Below are 16,193 nucleotides of genomic sequence, written 5' to 3'. Positions count from 1 at the left end.
TGAAATTTGTAAATTCCATGAAACTCATAAATCATGTTGGACAGTCTATTTTCAAGAAGGGGATGGTCTTGATCTTTTTATGGACATGTATTTTAATTTTAATAATTTAGCTAATTTCAGTCATCATGGTCATATTATATTTCTTTTTAAAATTCAAATTAAAATTATTCTTTATAGTGAGAATAATGATGTTAAATATTAATTATGATGCAGCTGGCCAATCCTGTTATTCTCTTATCTTAGACTATCTGGACAGAGGCGGAGCTTTGTCTTTATTTAATTACTACATCACAGATGTTGGTCAAATCTGTGACGTCAAACTCCCGCCAAATGCCAAGTTAGTGTTATACAGTGCACACAAAATGCAAATTTTACAGCATTAGAGCATCAAAGACACAATGTGTGCGGTTCTATTGATAAAGTAATGGTGTCAGAACACTCCTAGGGTGTTCCCAGTGGAATTTTTGTATTCATGTGGCATTTATAGGGGTTCTTAAGAGGAAATTCAGTTTTAAGGTCATTTCTCAGAACAATTTTTCATGAGAATTGTAAGGAAAAAATGAAAATAGAAACTTTATGGGTACCCCTTTGATTTGACTTTGATATATGTGATTGAAGGGAGTATTTTCTACAATACCGTGTCCCAGTTTTTGGATAATTTGTTTATAGGTCTCCAAAGATGAAAGGTGAAATGAGGTTTGGCATCCAGCAGTAAAAATAATATATCTTATTACTGGAGGCATATATCAAAAATCTGAGACACGGTTTTGTAGATTGTGAATGGTTGATTAAAGGGATGAAAACAAATTTTTACTACCATTTGACCTGATGTGCCATTTTCATCCAAGTTGGAAGACCACTTTTTGGCAATTAATGAGCTATATTATGAGATTAATCATACCAAAAATAAATTTATCTATAGATTAAGAAAGAGTTATATTTCAGCTTTAAAATGAATTAAAGATTTTAAAAATCCATTGAGTAGTTTTGGAGAAATTAATCTTTAAAGACTGTTGGTTGGAGTCAGAAAATTCTGACTGTAGTGCTACCTTAAATGGTTGAACTTGTATATTCATAATAATGGCATCATCAACTAAATATGATGAGATTACAAAATCCTAGAAACCTAAAATACAATTGTCGCTCCTCCTTTCTTTGGGCGTACATGAAATAATGTCAGTGCCAAAAGTCACTACAAACCGGTTGATATATCTGCGAAATTTCAAGATAAAGAACATCAGTGATATATCTGTTACAACGTTCAATCAAATTTGAACTTTTTATATGAGACCGTTAAATGGAAGGCACATGTTTCCCCATGTTGAAGGAATGCTCATCTTTCCCAGTTTAGGTTGCATTTCTGTAAATATAGACAATGCAATTTCCTATAGGAACTCCTTTTACGGCTAAAACTACCACTTTTACTATGAAGTTTCGTAAAAAATTATATCCTAGATTGGAAAGCGCATATGCACTAATATATTTTTCAAAAGTCAAAATATAGGGTTGAGCGGCATATTTTCAACATTTATATGCCCCGAACTTCTAAGAGTTTAAACTTATACTAAAATTCTGTACTACCCCTTCCTTCATTTTGGGTCTTCCTCAGAATTCAAGGCTCTCATGTCTTTAAGAGAGAGATGAAAAATAGAGATCATATCTGTGAACCAGCACGTAAACAAAATAAAATATCTATGTGTATTATATTTCTCCCCAAAAGAGGCGTGGTCTGTGAAACAGCTGTATTTACAAAGTGCAACCTATACTAACATTTATTTAAATAGAAAACTCTTGAAAAACATTTTTTCTAACAACAATAGTTATTTATCAGAATCATAGCCTAAAAGAAATCACTGCATTTACTCTAACTTTTCTTTTACAGTACATTTTATACCCCCGACCCTGTTTCAATTTTTTAAGCAATTTGAAAACAAGACTTAAATTAATGTCAGCTTATCCTATGTGCACCTATTCTGACATGAAATGCCTAGAACCTGTATGAAACTATTCTGATAACAAATTGAAAGCATTTCAGAATACTATAAATGTAAAGTTTAGTAGTTAATAATTACAACATTCAAGATTATATAAAATATCCAATCCTGCCTCTGTCTCCAGTCCACATCTTACTGTATGCATATTTATCTGTAAAAGTTCACAATTTTTGCCTCAAATGGGCAGTGAAGAATTCTTGTCACAATAATATTATCTCTTACTATATATCTAATATAAGTTGGCTAATATGTGACTAGAAGTGCTTAAACAAAGCCACTTTTGCAAAAATTGTATGTATGTTACCAGTCTGACATATGAATTCACTTAACGTTTTATATATAGAACTGACTGCTGGAATCTGTTTTTTGCATAAATTCAAAGCACACAGTTATTGTTTTCTGTACATAAGACCTTTATAATAATAAAATCATAGCCTTTACAGGCTAAATTATCTGTTTTATTACCCAGGGGTTAGGTATTTTTTTCTGTTTTTTTGCCCCTGGGGCCTCAAATTTGCAAAATAATTCAGCTGTTTCTGTGAATATGGAATATTTAGTACATTTTGAGGATAGACCACACTATTGTTAGCTTTATTGAGGTAATTTTGTATCTCTAACTTGTATTTTTTTATGCCGCAGTCACAAGAAACCACATTCAGGTGTTACGGCTTACTTTTGGGTTTTGGACAGGACGGAGACACCCCAACAACAATATTCATCAAGGATCTGTGAGTTTCAATGACTGCGAAGAGTAAATATAAGCACTGCTTAACAATTTAAATTACAAATGAGCATATATTATGAATTTATTTTGCATACAGGGCTTTAGGTAAACTATGCATATTGTAACCTGTGAATTTATGCTGAGTCATCATAGTAAAGGCCCCGGATTTCTCAATCTTCATGAAATATTTACATAACTTTATATTTGAGATAATTTCATCAAGACTCTGAAGATAAACCAGATTTGGTGAAATTCTACATGTTCTCTTTTTTCATCCAATACAGGTTGCATTTCTGTAAATATAGACAATGCAATTTCCCATAGGAACTCCTTTTACGGCTAAAATTGTGCCACTTTTACTATGACGTTTCGTAAAAAATTATATCCTAGAATGGAAAGCTCATATGCACTACCATTTTTGTTTCAAAGGTCAAAATATTGGGCTGTGCGGCATATTTTCAACATTTATATGCCCCGAACTTCTAAGAGTTTAAACTTATACTTAAATTCTGTACAACCCCTTCCTTTACTTTGGGTCTTCCTCAAAATTCAAGGCGGTCGCTATTTATGTTTATCTATACTAGTAACATTCCCAAGTTATGTCTCTAAGAGATGAAACATAGAGATCATATCTGTGAACCAGTACGTAAACAAAATAAAATATCTATGAATATTATATTTCTCCCCAAAAGAGGCGTGGTCTGTGAAACAGCTGTATTTACAAAGTGCAACCTATAAAAACCGTGTGCAAATTCTTCAGAATGGTCATATGTGAATGTTTTTAAGGTAGAAGTTTGATATATTGTTAAGTGAATATGTATGAAATAATTGGCACTCAATTAGACTTTCGGTGTCGTCCGCCAAGGGATTTTACTAGAAATAATTTCGGTTGAAGACGACGATTGAAGGTGGAATAATCATTTTTTCAAATATTGTCCTTTTTAAGATCCTGTCATAAATCAAAGTGATTAAAATTATAGATACTGCAACTGGATGGGGTCAATGTCGACGACTCTCGGGACGTGTAGTTGCTTGTACTTCGTCCGTATTCGATAACGTACATCTGATATTAGAGTTTGGCTGAACAGAGACATTAATTAAATAGAACTCAACATTTTATTTACAAATGCACATAAAACATGGTCAAATGAAAGAAAAAGAATTGTAATGCAAAAGTTTAGTTTAGTAAATGTAATTAATAGTGCTAGTTCGCGTTGTGTTTTTTAATTTTTCCAAAATAATGCCAATGTAGTTCCTGATAATTATTTCGAGTGGAATAAACGCTTCCTGTGAGCTGTAGCCTAATTCAGACTGCGTTTTGAGTTTATAAGTAGTGTGGTAGGGTAAGCACTGCAGGCTCATACACATGGAGGATGTGCGTTCTCCCCACAATAGCAACTCCGAAAAAGTTTTATGAAATATATAAAGTGACCTGAAGTTTGAATACTATTGTAGTTTTCATATTTGGCATTACAGAAAAAAGGGAGATACTGTAAACAGTAAAAATGATCAGCAAGGCATAATCAACAAAAAAGAAAATTTTAGTCATGAAACTTATCCTTGTCTACAATGTTTTCGAGTTGCCATCGTTGAAAATCCACATAGATCCAGGTTAGCGACATAGGCTCTGTAGCTCTCTCTAGTTTCATATCTTTTTAGAGATTGGCATTCGTTTTTGAGGAGATGGTCAAATGGGCTACATCTTTTATTCACGGTCCGCAAAATACGAATTAGCATTCTTGAAAAAATCAGGGTGTTTGTGGTATTGTCATTAAAAAAGGTATTAACAAAACTACCGAGTTCCAAGGTAAATTCTAAAAGGGCAAAGTCCATAAAACCTGACAAAGTGAAACGTTCGACTCAACCAACGAAACAATGAAAAACAACTGTCATGTTCATATGTATAAACTACTGTTATTGTAATATTAAATGGATTTCGAGCAAGATCACATTGAATAAGTGAAAATAAGTTTAAAAATTGAAGATTATCTAATGAAAAAATAAGCATAAAAAAGGAAAGACAAAGGAGGGTCCGTGCACCCAGCGCATGTGGTTGAAATAAAAAGACTATTTACATGAAAAATAAGAAAAAACAACTTTATTATTCCAATTAAGGGTTCTCGATTAAAATTAACCTATTCACAAACCCATGATTTGATATAAATATATTCACGTCATCCGTATTTATTCCCCTCCGATCCCGATTTTAAATTAACGACCCGTTTGTTTACAAACAAATCTCGCATACAAATATATCTATATCAGATTTACTTGCAACGTCAAGCGTCACCAAGTTTTCATATGAGTAGACGTGACCAGGAACAAAATGTAATACCATTATGGTAAGGCTGCCCATTTTTATCATTTCGTAGAGGCTCAAAAAATAATATAACTATAAGTGAACTGTATTTCCTAAATTTTTTTCTGATCCTAATGTGTAATTGGATGTAGGGTAAACCAATTTATAAGCCTCCGTTCGTAAGAGTAACTACTTACGAACGGAGGCTTATAAATTGGTTTACCCTACATCCAATTACACATTAGGATCAAAAAAAAAAAAAAAGGAAATACAGTTCACTTATAGTTATATTATTTTTATAAGCCTCCGTTCGTAAGAGTAACTACTTACGAACGGAGGCTTATAAATTGGTTTACCCTACATCCAATTACACATTAGGATCAAAAAAAAAAAAAAAGGAAATACAGTTCACTTATAGTTATATTATTTTTATAAGCCTCCGTTCGTAAGAGTAACTACTTACTGACCGTGCAAGGGCTGTATAGCCATTCAAGGTCGTTAAAAACTTCCATTTGTTGTTGTAACTACTTAGTTTTAAGTAATGTTTTTGGCGGGTTTTTTATTGTTGCAAAAAACATTTTACATTCGTATATATTTCTAAATGGAGAGGTTTCAGTGTGTATTTACTATTAGGCTATATTTGACAGTTCTTATACAAGTATCTTTCGAGATCATGTATTTAGTTTTTTTTCATTCTTCGTGTTAACTATAAGGATAAGAAATTTGGGAAATAATTTTAGATAACTAATCTCCATTTCCATATTGTTGATATGTTTGTGTTAAAGTCAGATTTATATGTTTTTGATAGATATTTTCATGAAAAACAAACTGGTACACGCTAACAACATGTACTGGCAATGACAAATCTAAATGTATCTATATATTTGTAGATATATTGAAAGTCAAAGAAAATGAAGAAACTTCGTTTGTACTCAACAACATCAAAGGAAAACGAAAAAGAAACGCTAGAAGATTTTTCTGATGACGAATTTGAATTTTTAAAAGATAAGGACGAAAATAGTGAATATTTTAAACAGGTCAACATTCTTCCGGATTTTGAAACTGATATGCCAAGCAGAGCATGGAAAAGATGAGTGAAACACAAACTTTTAAAACAGTAACCCCACTAAATATTCATTCTCCAGTAAAATCTAATTGTTTACGATTTGTTTGTTTGTCTGATACACATTCTATGCTCGATGTAGACAATACGTTGAATTTTTATGTTCCTCCTGGAGACGTCTTACTGCACGCAGGAGATTTCACAAATGAATGCTTAATTTGGATTCAGTAGGATTCTTCGAAACAAGTTGATATATGATACCACTGAGATGTACTTTACATCGTTTTATGTTTACATAGTTGTTGTTTTTTAAAGGGATTAAGATTATAACACAATGTTGACTGCTGTACCCAATTTTTTGAAATTTTTGCCTATTATGTCTGTTTGTTTTGCTCACAAATTGTTGTCAATATAATGGAGGTCTATAAAACCAGGTTTAATCCACTATTTTCTACATAGGGAAATGCCTTTACCAAGTCAGAAATTTGGCGTATGTTTTCCATTTGTTTCATGTGTTTGAGCTTTTGATTTTGCCAAAGGATAAAGGATTGTTGTAACTACTTAGTTTTAAGTAATTTTTTTGGCGGGTTTTTTATTGTTGCAAAAAACATTTTACATATGACATTCGTATATATTTCTAAATGGAGAGGTTTCAGTGTGTATTTACTATTAGGCTATATTTGACAGTTCTTATACAAGTATCTTTCGAGATCATGTATTTAGTTTTTTTTTTCATTCTTCGTGTTAACTATAAGGATAATAAATTTGGGAAATAATTTTAGATAACTAATCTCCATTTCCATATTGTTGATATGTTTGTGTTAAAGTCAGATTTATATGGTTTTGATAGATATTTTCATGAAAAACAAACTGGTACACGCTAACAACATGTACTGGCAATGACAAATCTAAATGTATCTATATATTTGTAGATATATTGAAAGTCAAAGAAAATGAAGAAACTTCGTTTGTACTCAACAACATCAAAGGAAAACGAAAAAGAAACGCTAGAAGATTTTTCTGATGACGAATTTGAATTTTTAAAAGATAAGGACGAAAATAGTGAATATTTTAAACAGGTCAACATTCTTCCGGATTTTGAAACTGATATGCCAAGCAGAGCATGGAAAAGATGAGTGAAACACAAACTTTTAAAACAGTAACCCCACTAAATATTCATTCTCCAGTAAAATCTAATTGTTTACGATTTGTTTGTTTGTCTGATACACATTCTATGCTCGATGTAGACAATACGTTGAATTTTTATGTTCCTCCTGGAGACGTCTTACTGCACGCAGGAGATTTCACAAATGAATGCTTAATTTGGATTCAGTAGGATTCTTCGAAACAAGTTGATATATGATACCACTGAGATGTACTTTACATCGTTTTATGTTTACATAGTTGTTGTTTTTTAAAGGGATTAAGATTATAACACAATGTTGACTACTGTACCCAATTTTTTGAAATTTTTGCCTATTATGTCTGTTTGTTTTGCTCACAAATTGTTGTCAATATAATGGAGGTCTATAAAACCAGGTTTAATCCACTATTTTCTACATAGGGAAATGCCTTTACCAAGTCAGAAATTTGGCGTATGTTTTCCATTTGTTTGATGTGTTTGAGCTTTTGATTTTGCCAAAGGATAAAGGATTTTCCGCTTTGAATCTTCCTTGCAGTTTGGTATTTTTGTATTTTTGTATTTTACTTTTTACAAATGTATGTTGAACTGTGCAGATCACATGACCAAATAGGTTGAATTTGTTGATTGATTTATTCTTTGCTTGCTTGACGTTCGATTGCAAACATTTCATGCATATTCAGGACGAAAATAAATAAACATTCATTACAAAATGTAAGTTGATCGGAATGACGGGCGGAAAAGCTAAACTGCAACTTGAAAATAAGAATATGTTGGGTATGACATATGCTTGAGGGCATATGTCGCCTTGCAACAGGCCTATTGATCCATGGAGAGTTTTATTCAAGGATTCTTTAACATACAAAAAGTCATCCTGAAAATGCATGAATTATTTGTAGCTATATGTGAAGCAACCAACGATCAATCATTATACAACAACCCAAGGATATAAAAACTAAAAGACATCTAGAGGTAAACATGTTATCTTCAACACTAAGTATGTTAAGTTCAAAGTATTAAAGAGAACGCTAATACATTCATAAAAGTTTTTTAAAAAATCATTTGCACGATGCTATGACGTATATCCGCATCTACTATGCATATGTTAACCTTACCACACGTGCTTGCTGGTTTGACAAAGGATGAGCTCAGTGTGTCGTCATCCTGTAAAATAATATTTTCGAATATATTCTGGTAGTAGCTTTAAACAAAATGTTTATCAGTTTTATATGATAGATTAGTATTTAAATCAAAATTCTGAATGAAAAATTTAAATAATGTAAATGAGTTATTGTTATACTCCGTTGAAATGAATTTCCTGAATCCGCGCTTTATTAACAATGGTTGTTTGCCTAACTGATGTGTTATAAATTTCAGGTCAACTTTCTCATAAAAAGAAGATTGTAATCGCAGGAAATCATGTGTTGTCTTTTTACGAAAGTCTTTTTACCGAAGCTAACTATTTTGGAGAGACTATTTGTGTAGTAAATCATTATCTCCAATCCAAAGTTTTAAATTGTGTTAGGGAAACAGTAACTAACGCTTTTTATTTACAAGATTCTATGGTTAATGTTTGTGGAATAAATATCTATGGATCTCCTTGGTAAATATTTTTATGAAACTGTAAATTTAAATTGTACTACATGTATTAAACTTCAACAACTTAACTTAAATGTGTGACATCATGTGTCTTTTTCATGCAGTTGATGAATAAAAGTAACTATGTAGCATAATCTGTGTTTGTCACACAGTTGATGGATAAATCTTACTATGTGACATCATATATGTCTTATATGCAGTTGTGAATAAAGGTAACTATGTGTGGCATCGTATAGTGTTTGCACTAGGAGCAAAGTTCACTACTTGTACATCCAAATATTTTGAGTGTGCATCAACACATACTAAGAACATTAGTACAATGTCATAATCAATATGTATCCTAGACCATGGTTTTGACGGCCATTCCCAAGGATGAATTTGGAGCTTCTGGTGGAGCATGTCGATTGCCTTGACGCTTGTGACATACACGAACTGTCTTTTCAATTTCTGAGTCCATATTTGTCCACCAAACATAACCTCTCGCAAGTACTTTCATACGTGAAATTCCTTGATGATAATCGTGTAGCTCTTGTAGAATAATTTCTATTCCGGGTGTTGGTATTACAACTCTATTTCCCCAAAACAAACAATTGTCAAATACCCTAACTGTCTTCCGACTAAAATATTGTCCTAACATTGGATTCGTACGTGTCTATGCTTTGATTTGCTGGGCAGTTACCGGCATAGAATCCGTGTGGTCCATCAGCATAACCATTTCTGTGGATACTTTCGTTTTCCCTTCTCGGTTTAACGATAGACGCTGCTGCCATTGGTGGAATAGAATTGTTTTCGTTAAATAGTCAAATCAATGGCTTATGATCTGTATCAATTGTGAGTTTTCTATCAAACAAGTATTGATGAAATTTCTTTAGTGCGAATATAATGGTTAATCCCTTCCTTCTAAAGAACACTATAATTCCTCTCGGCGGGTGCTAGCGTGCGCGAGACATATCCAACAGGTCTGATACATGACGAAGCATCTCACGACAGAATAATTTCCTTGTTTAGGTCATAATGTACCAACACTTTTGAAAACTTAAGTAAAGTTTTTGATAATTCGAATGCCTCTTGTTGTGGTTTGTCCCATCTCCATTTTTGCAACACTTCATGCAAGGTGCTAGTTTTGAAGATAAATCTTGCAGAAATCAGTTGTAGTAATTAAACATTCCTAAATATGATTTTAAATCGGTAACATTTTGAGGTTCTGGTGCCGCTGTGATCGCTTTGACTTTGCTTTCAACAGGACACATTCCATGTTAATCAATTCTGTGACCTAAATACACTACTTCAGATTCATACCTGACTCATGTTACTTGATTAATACAGTTTCTAAATTGTCTAAATGTTCACTCTTTGAACATCCAGTGACAGGAATGTCGTCTACTCGCACCACAACTCTTGGAATTCCTTGCAATAAATTTTCAATTGTTCTTTGAAATATTCCTAGTGCGGACGAAACTCCAAACGGCAAACGATTATACTGATACAATCCTTTATGTGTGTTAATTGTTACGTATTTACGTGACTCCTCGTCGAGAAAAATTTGTTGATAGGCCTGACTCAGATCTAGCTTGGAAACAGCTTGTCCTCCACTTAATGTCACAGAGAGGTCATAGGTTTTAGGAATTGGATAATTATCAAGTTTAGACACTTGGTTGATTATTACTTCATTATCGCCACAAATTCTTATTGGTTTATCTGGTTTAACAATCGGAACTATGGGTGCAGCCCATTATGAGAATTCAGCTTTCTCGATATTTCTCCCTTTTTCTAACCTATCAAGCTCTCGTTCAATTTTCTCTTTGAGTGCATACGGCACTGGACTTACTTTGAAATATTTAGGCGTAGCGTCTTCATCTACATAAATCCTTGCTTTATGTCCTTTTAAAGTACCTAGTCCTTCTTTAAATACTTGAGAGTACTTACGTAACAAATCTTGTAACTCATTATCCTTTTTTCGTTTCCTGATTGTGTAACAATTGCTCAATTTTGAATATTTCCAGTTGAGTTGTAGTTTATGAAGCCAATCACGCCCAATTATACTCGGTCCCGTCCCATTAACTAAGGTGATCGGTAAATCCACACTTTGACTGTTGTATATACCAGTAACATAACGATAACACGTCGATTTTTTTTCTCGTGTATGTACGCAAACTACACGGCGATTTTTCTAATGAATCGTCACTACCAAATGCATGTGTTCATGTCTCCTTACTTATCAATGACACTGATGTACTTGTATCGAGTACACTTTTCCATGCTGTGTTTCTTGCTTAAATGTCGATCTTTCTTTAGCATTTTCCTTCCCTATATTTCGTCACTTTTTCGCTAAATGTCCTTTTTATAGCACACATAACTCTTGGCGTCTTTCCATTTACAATCACGTGCATTATGAGGTCTTCCGCATCTGCAACATTCCTCATTACGGACTGTTACTTTGTGCACTGGCTAAGGTTTCTGAACTTGCAGATCTTATGCGATCCTAGCTGCCATTTCCATCGCTACTTCCATTGCCTTTTTGAATGTTAATTCGTATGGCTGTCTCCATCTACTGTTAAACTTGTACCTCTGTACGATAGATGACGGTTTTTGATTTTGGTGATCCGTGACTAACTTAACAATGTCGTCATAAGTCAATAGACTTTCTTAATTTCTCAAATAACTCATAAGTTTATACGTCTTTTTGCCACAGGCACTTAAAAGAATTGCTCGCTGCTTTTCCTTACGTATGCTACATATATAAAGGCGGAATCGAAGTAATACTAATATATATTATACAACTCAAACGATCGAAATTCAGTTACAGAATGATTGTAATCCCAACAAAACCTTATCAAACCATGTGCAGATAATTAACTCCTGCGTGGTCGAAACGATAGATACATTGAAAGTTTCCACAGTATCAATTATTAGTATAACAGTTTAGAATTAATTCTGGATGTATTTTCTCATATTAAAGTTCACTACACTATGTGGCATCATTTGTGTCTTTCATCCAGTGGATGGCTAAAGGTGATTTTAATTAAATGTGCCTTTCATGCAGTTAGTGGATAAAGGTAGCTCTGAGGCTTAATGAGTATTTCTAATAATTGATGGTTAACGATAACTGTGTGGCGTGGCATCAAACTAGTATGTGTCTTTCATACAGTAGATGGCTAAAGATAACAGTGGTATCATGTGTGTCTTTCGTTCAGTTGACGGTTAGCGGTAGTTGTGTTTGTCATCAAATGTATCTTTCATGGCGTTGATGGCTAGAGGTAGCTGTGTGGCTTCATGACCCATACAATTGATGGCTTGCGGTAGCTATGTTGCATCATGTGTGTCTTTCATACAGTTAGTGGCTAACGGGAAATTTGTGACAACATTTGTGTCTTACATACAATTAGTGTAAATTCAGAAATTATTGCGTTGTTTTTATCAATGCGAATAATGCAATTACTTGAGTATCGCAATAATAAGAACTCGAATTTTGATATCAAATACATACATCTGTTTGTAGCTTTTTCCAAAAATCGCAATAATTAAACACGCATTTTTGTTAATTCTTCAAACATCGCAATAATAAATGCACGCAATGATGTAATTGATAAAGGTGACTGTGTGGCATCATGTCTGTCTTTCATGCAGCTGATAGCTAAAAGTAACTGTGTGGCATCAAATGTGTCTTTCATTCAGTAAATGGCTAAAAGTATTTGTGTGGCATCGATATGTTTTTTAAGCAGTTGATTGCTAAAATTAATTGTGTGGCATTTGGTGTGTCGTTCATGCAGTTGATGAATAACGGTAAATTTGTGGCATCAAATGTGTCTTTCATGCAATTGATTGCTAAAGGTAGTTGTATGACATCATATGCGCCTTTTAGTGGAAGCAGTCATATCAGAAAAAATAAATTATAACTCTCAGAAAATATCTACAATACTCAACAGTATCACGTATCATATAATGTAGGTGCTGTTTGCTCTATCGGACGTTTCCTGAAGACATATGATGTGTAACGAGGTCATTACAGTATTACCGATTTTTGGGCTTGCGCCTAATATGTTTTAGGAATCAGGTGGTCAATTCTAGGCACCCCTGGACATTATCTCTAAAAACCAGTTAAAAATTCAAGAAATTAAAAAACTCTGATGAATTAAAAACCCTGAAAGTGCACATTAATTCGGTCCATTTAACATTCTTTGATCTAAAGAAACCTCATTTGCTGTAATCGGTTCTCTAAAAATCATTTTATGCTAACCTATTTTACTACATGTATATATAAAAAATTTCGGTTTCTTCTTCTTTTGTTACAGAAATCCGTCAACTTTTAAGACGACACCTTTCTCATAATCACTGATTAGAAAATTATAATTGTTTAATGTTATAAATTCTTTTATTTACCATGTTCGCTGCTGTTTATATAAAGAATAATTTATAATATATCCACGTTATAGGAAACTTTCCTATTCATTGATTCCTTTCAACACACTTAAATTTTTTATTCAAGCAAAACTCTAAGATACCTGCATGAACGAAAAACACAAGTGACTATAAATAAAATTGGAGAATTTATACAAATTCAAATTTTAAAACTGCGACTGAACGATTTAGCATTTTATTTCAACTTGTTTTTCAGCAATGTAAATGATAACAGGTAAAAGATATCGATAAGCTTGTTCGAACTGCTTTATATCTTTTCGTCTAAGGTATTGCAAATTCCCAATTCATCCTTTCTTTACGTCACTGTATTTTCTTTTTTTGTTGCATTGATTTATTTATTTATTTTTGTTTAATACTTAAGGCAACCCCTATATTGTAGTTGGGCGTTCAAAGTTAATCGTGGAGAAGAAATACTGCAGAAGTGGAATAAGATACCGGAAAATGTTGATATTCTGATTACACATAGACCTGCCTATTTGGCACAATTTTCTCATAGAAGTTTATCTCACTTCTCGTTTATTAAAAGACGGATTACTTGAATGTGCTTGAAATGAGATGCATAATTCGACAAGGCCAGGGAAAGTGTACGGGGAATTGTTTCATATTAATTGCTATTACCTTTATCCAAATATGATTTCATTTAGTAGTTTGCACCTTTTTCCTTTATAGTATAAAATGTCCCTTAAATATTTCTCTTGTAATTTTCCAAACAAAGCATTTAGACAAGTCAGAATTGCTATCACAACCAATCATCCTAATGTTGAAGCTCCCATAACATCCCAGAGCTCATACACTCCAACCGTCAGTATAGAAAAGTAGGATAACATTTCGTGTGAAAATGTGATAGCATCTTGAATCGTTGACAGTCGACTGAAACTAGGTTGACTATTTCTCCGACAGTATAATCTTTTTTCACGCTGCTGTTTACTTTCAAAGTCTAAAATGGAATGTTATAAAATTACGTTTCAATATCCATGTTTTCTGCCCAAAAGGTGTCACTAATTTCTAAGCAACTAATTGTTATGGGGTACATATTTTCAACTTTCCAAGTAATAACTTTTCAGACCATAAAATACTACACGTATATGTGAGCGGCATGTAAGGGCCATCGAACCCCGCTGACGGCACAACTAAATCTAATTCTTACTGTTCGGTAAATTGAAAGATAATTATGTAGTTAAAAGTGTTAATCTTTTATAACAAATGTTTCAATTATCCGGAGTTACATCCCAGCTCCTTTGTTCTACCAGGGGTGATCTGAGCCGGATCACCCCTACCAGATCACCCTAGCTTGAGTTTGCTTGTTCTGAATGATTTCCTTTGTTCTGTAACATTTTGGCGGGAATGTCAAATCCACAATAAAACTTAGAAATATTTATACGAAAAAGATTTATTATCAAAATTTGTGTAGAAAAGAATCCAGTATCTATGCTGGGAATTGAACTCAAGACCTTTAGCATATTGACCTACGAGGCATACCCCTACATCACTGGTGTTAAACTGATAATCGCAACTTGAATTACGACGATCCCAATATGGCGACGGCAGAAATAGGTAAAATCTTTTCAGTCATTTTTCTCAAATGATTATGTAGCCCGTTGTTGTCAAGAGTTACTCAGCTGCAAGGTTTTTCTATACCATTACATCATATTTGAATCGTAACGGTGCACTATAATTGTCTAAGCGCTTAGAAAATTGCCGTCGAAAAATTTGGGATGATAATCGTAACTCGCAAAAATGATATTCGTAATTTCGGTATTAATAAATAAGAAGATAATCGTAACTGGATAGTGTTTGATTGGTATTGACACGAAAAACGTCTATCTAATAGCATATGATGAAAATATGTTGATGAATTAATCACGAAAACGTTCCCACATCTTATGACATTTCTTTTTGTGCATATATGATTAACAATTCTAATGTAAACAGCTACATACTAGTATATATCATAAAATTGGAAGGGGGATCAGCTTCAATAAATTTGTAAATGGGGAAATACGAACTATGTTAAAATACTGAAAACTCCAGGAACTAGGATCGTCACAAAATATGGGAGAAAATTTAAAAAAATGTCATCATGATCTCTTCAGGTTTAGAGTTAAAAAGAAATATTGTTTGGTATTCTATTTAAATACGGACTTGAAAACAAATGTCACACCTTTTTGAATGTGTGAAAAGTTGTATAGCTCCTAAATACTATAAAAATGCTTAGCTACTTCATGACTGTCACTGACATTTCGATATCTCAGAAAATAACTATAAATTTTAACAACACCAATTTAGTTTGGCATTCTAATAATATGACATCCTTAAAACGTTTAATGATAATATAAGAGTAGAGAAAAAGTTGGAATGCTTTGTGTGTTATGGAGTTAAGCACATGGTGACGTGGAGTTCATTGGCAAACATGGATTTGTGTTCTTTAATAATTTGGCCAAAAGCCCGAAGATCAAGAAATCAAATTGATGTGGCCTTGAATTACCTTACACGCAATATTTATTCGAAGAATGACTGCAACTTTAAGAAATCATAGCGCATATTCCGCCATATCAGAAACAAACTGATTCAAGAAATCATAAATACTTGGTATATGAAAAATATGCTGCATACATATGCATGGAAGATATTGTAGAGAAAAAATATTGAAGGTAACAAAGAACATTTTTGTACTTGCATAATTATCATATACTTAGTACTTTTCTATCAAATGAAAACAAAAATTAGCTTTTCATAATTGCCATGCATTTTTCTGAAGCACAACATATTTGTTTGATTATCTATTAAAGTCTTTGTAATTAAACTAGTTTCGACCGTACTATCTACATATTATGCATTCTGAGGACCAATACACATATATATATAATATATATTTGTGGTTTTTTTTCAGTCCTTCAAATGCTTCGCAAGACTAAACGCGCCATTTAGTTAAGGCTAATAAAAACAATAAACAT

The 16,193-nt window shown here is 33.0% G+C and overlaps 1 protein-coding gene and 1 long non-coding RNA gene across 2 annotated transcripts; both read left to right on the top strand.

Annotated features, from left to right (window-relative positions):
* Nucleotides 1-4,942: 4,942 nt before the first annotated feature.
* On the top strand, nt 4,943-6,429 carry LOC127728733 (uncharacterized). The gene is made up of 2 exons (XR_007994336.1): nt 4,943-5,060; nt 5,908-6,429. It is a non-coding gene; the product is annotated as an uncharacterized LOC127728733 (long non-coding RNA).
* A 2,162-nt stretch (nt 6,430-8,591) lies between these two features.
* Nucleotides 8,592-13,778, top strand: LOC127727787 (metallophosphoesterase MPPED2-like; the record flags this gene model as incomplete). Its single annotated transcript, XM_052234903.1, has 3 exons — nt 8,592-8,824; nt 13,436-13,453; nt 13,619-13,778. Coding segments are annotated over 3 exons (411 nt in total), but the record flags the coding sequence as incomplete, so codon positions are not given.
* Nucleotides 13,779-16,193: the final 2,415 nt, after the last annotated feature.

This window comes from Mytilus californianus, unplaced genomic scaffold, assembly GCF_021869535.1.
Source record: "Mytilus californianus isolate M0D057914Y unplaced genomic scaffold, xbMytCali1.0.p SCAF_2, whole genome shotgun sequence".
Classification (NCBI taxonomy): Eukaryota; Metazoa; Mollusca; class Bivalvia; order Mytilida; family Mytilidae; genus Mytilus; species Mytilus californianus.
This window is presented reverse-complemented; position numbering and strand designations above follow the sequence as displayed.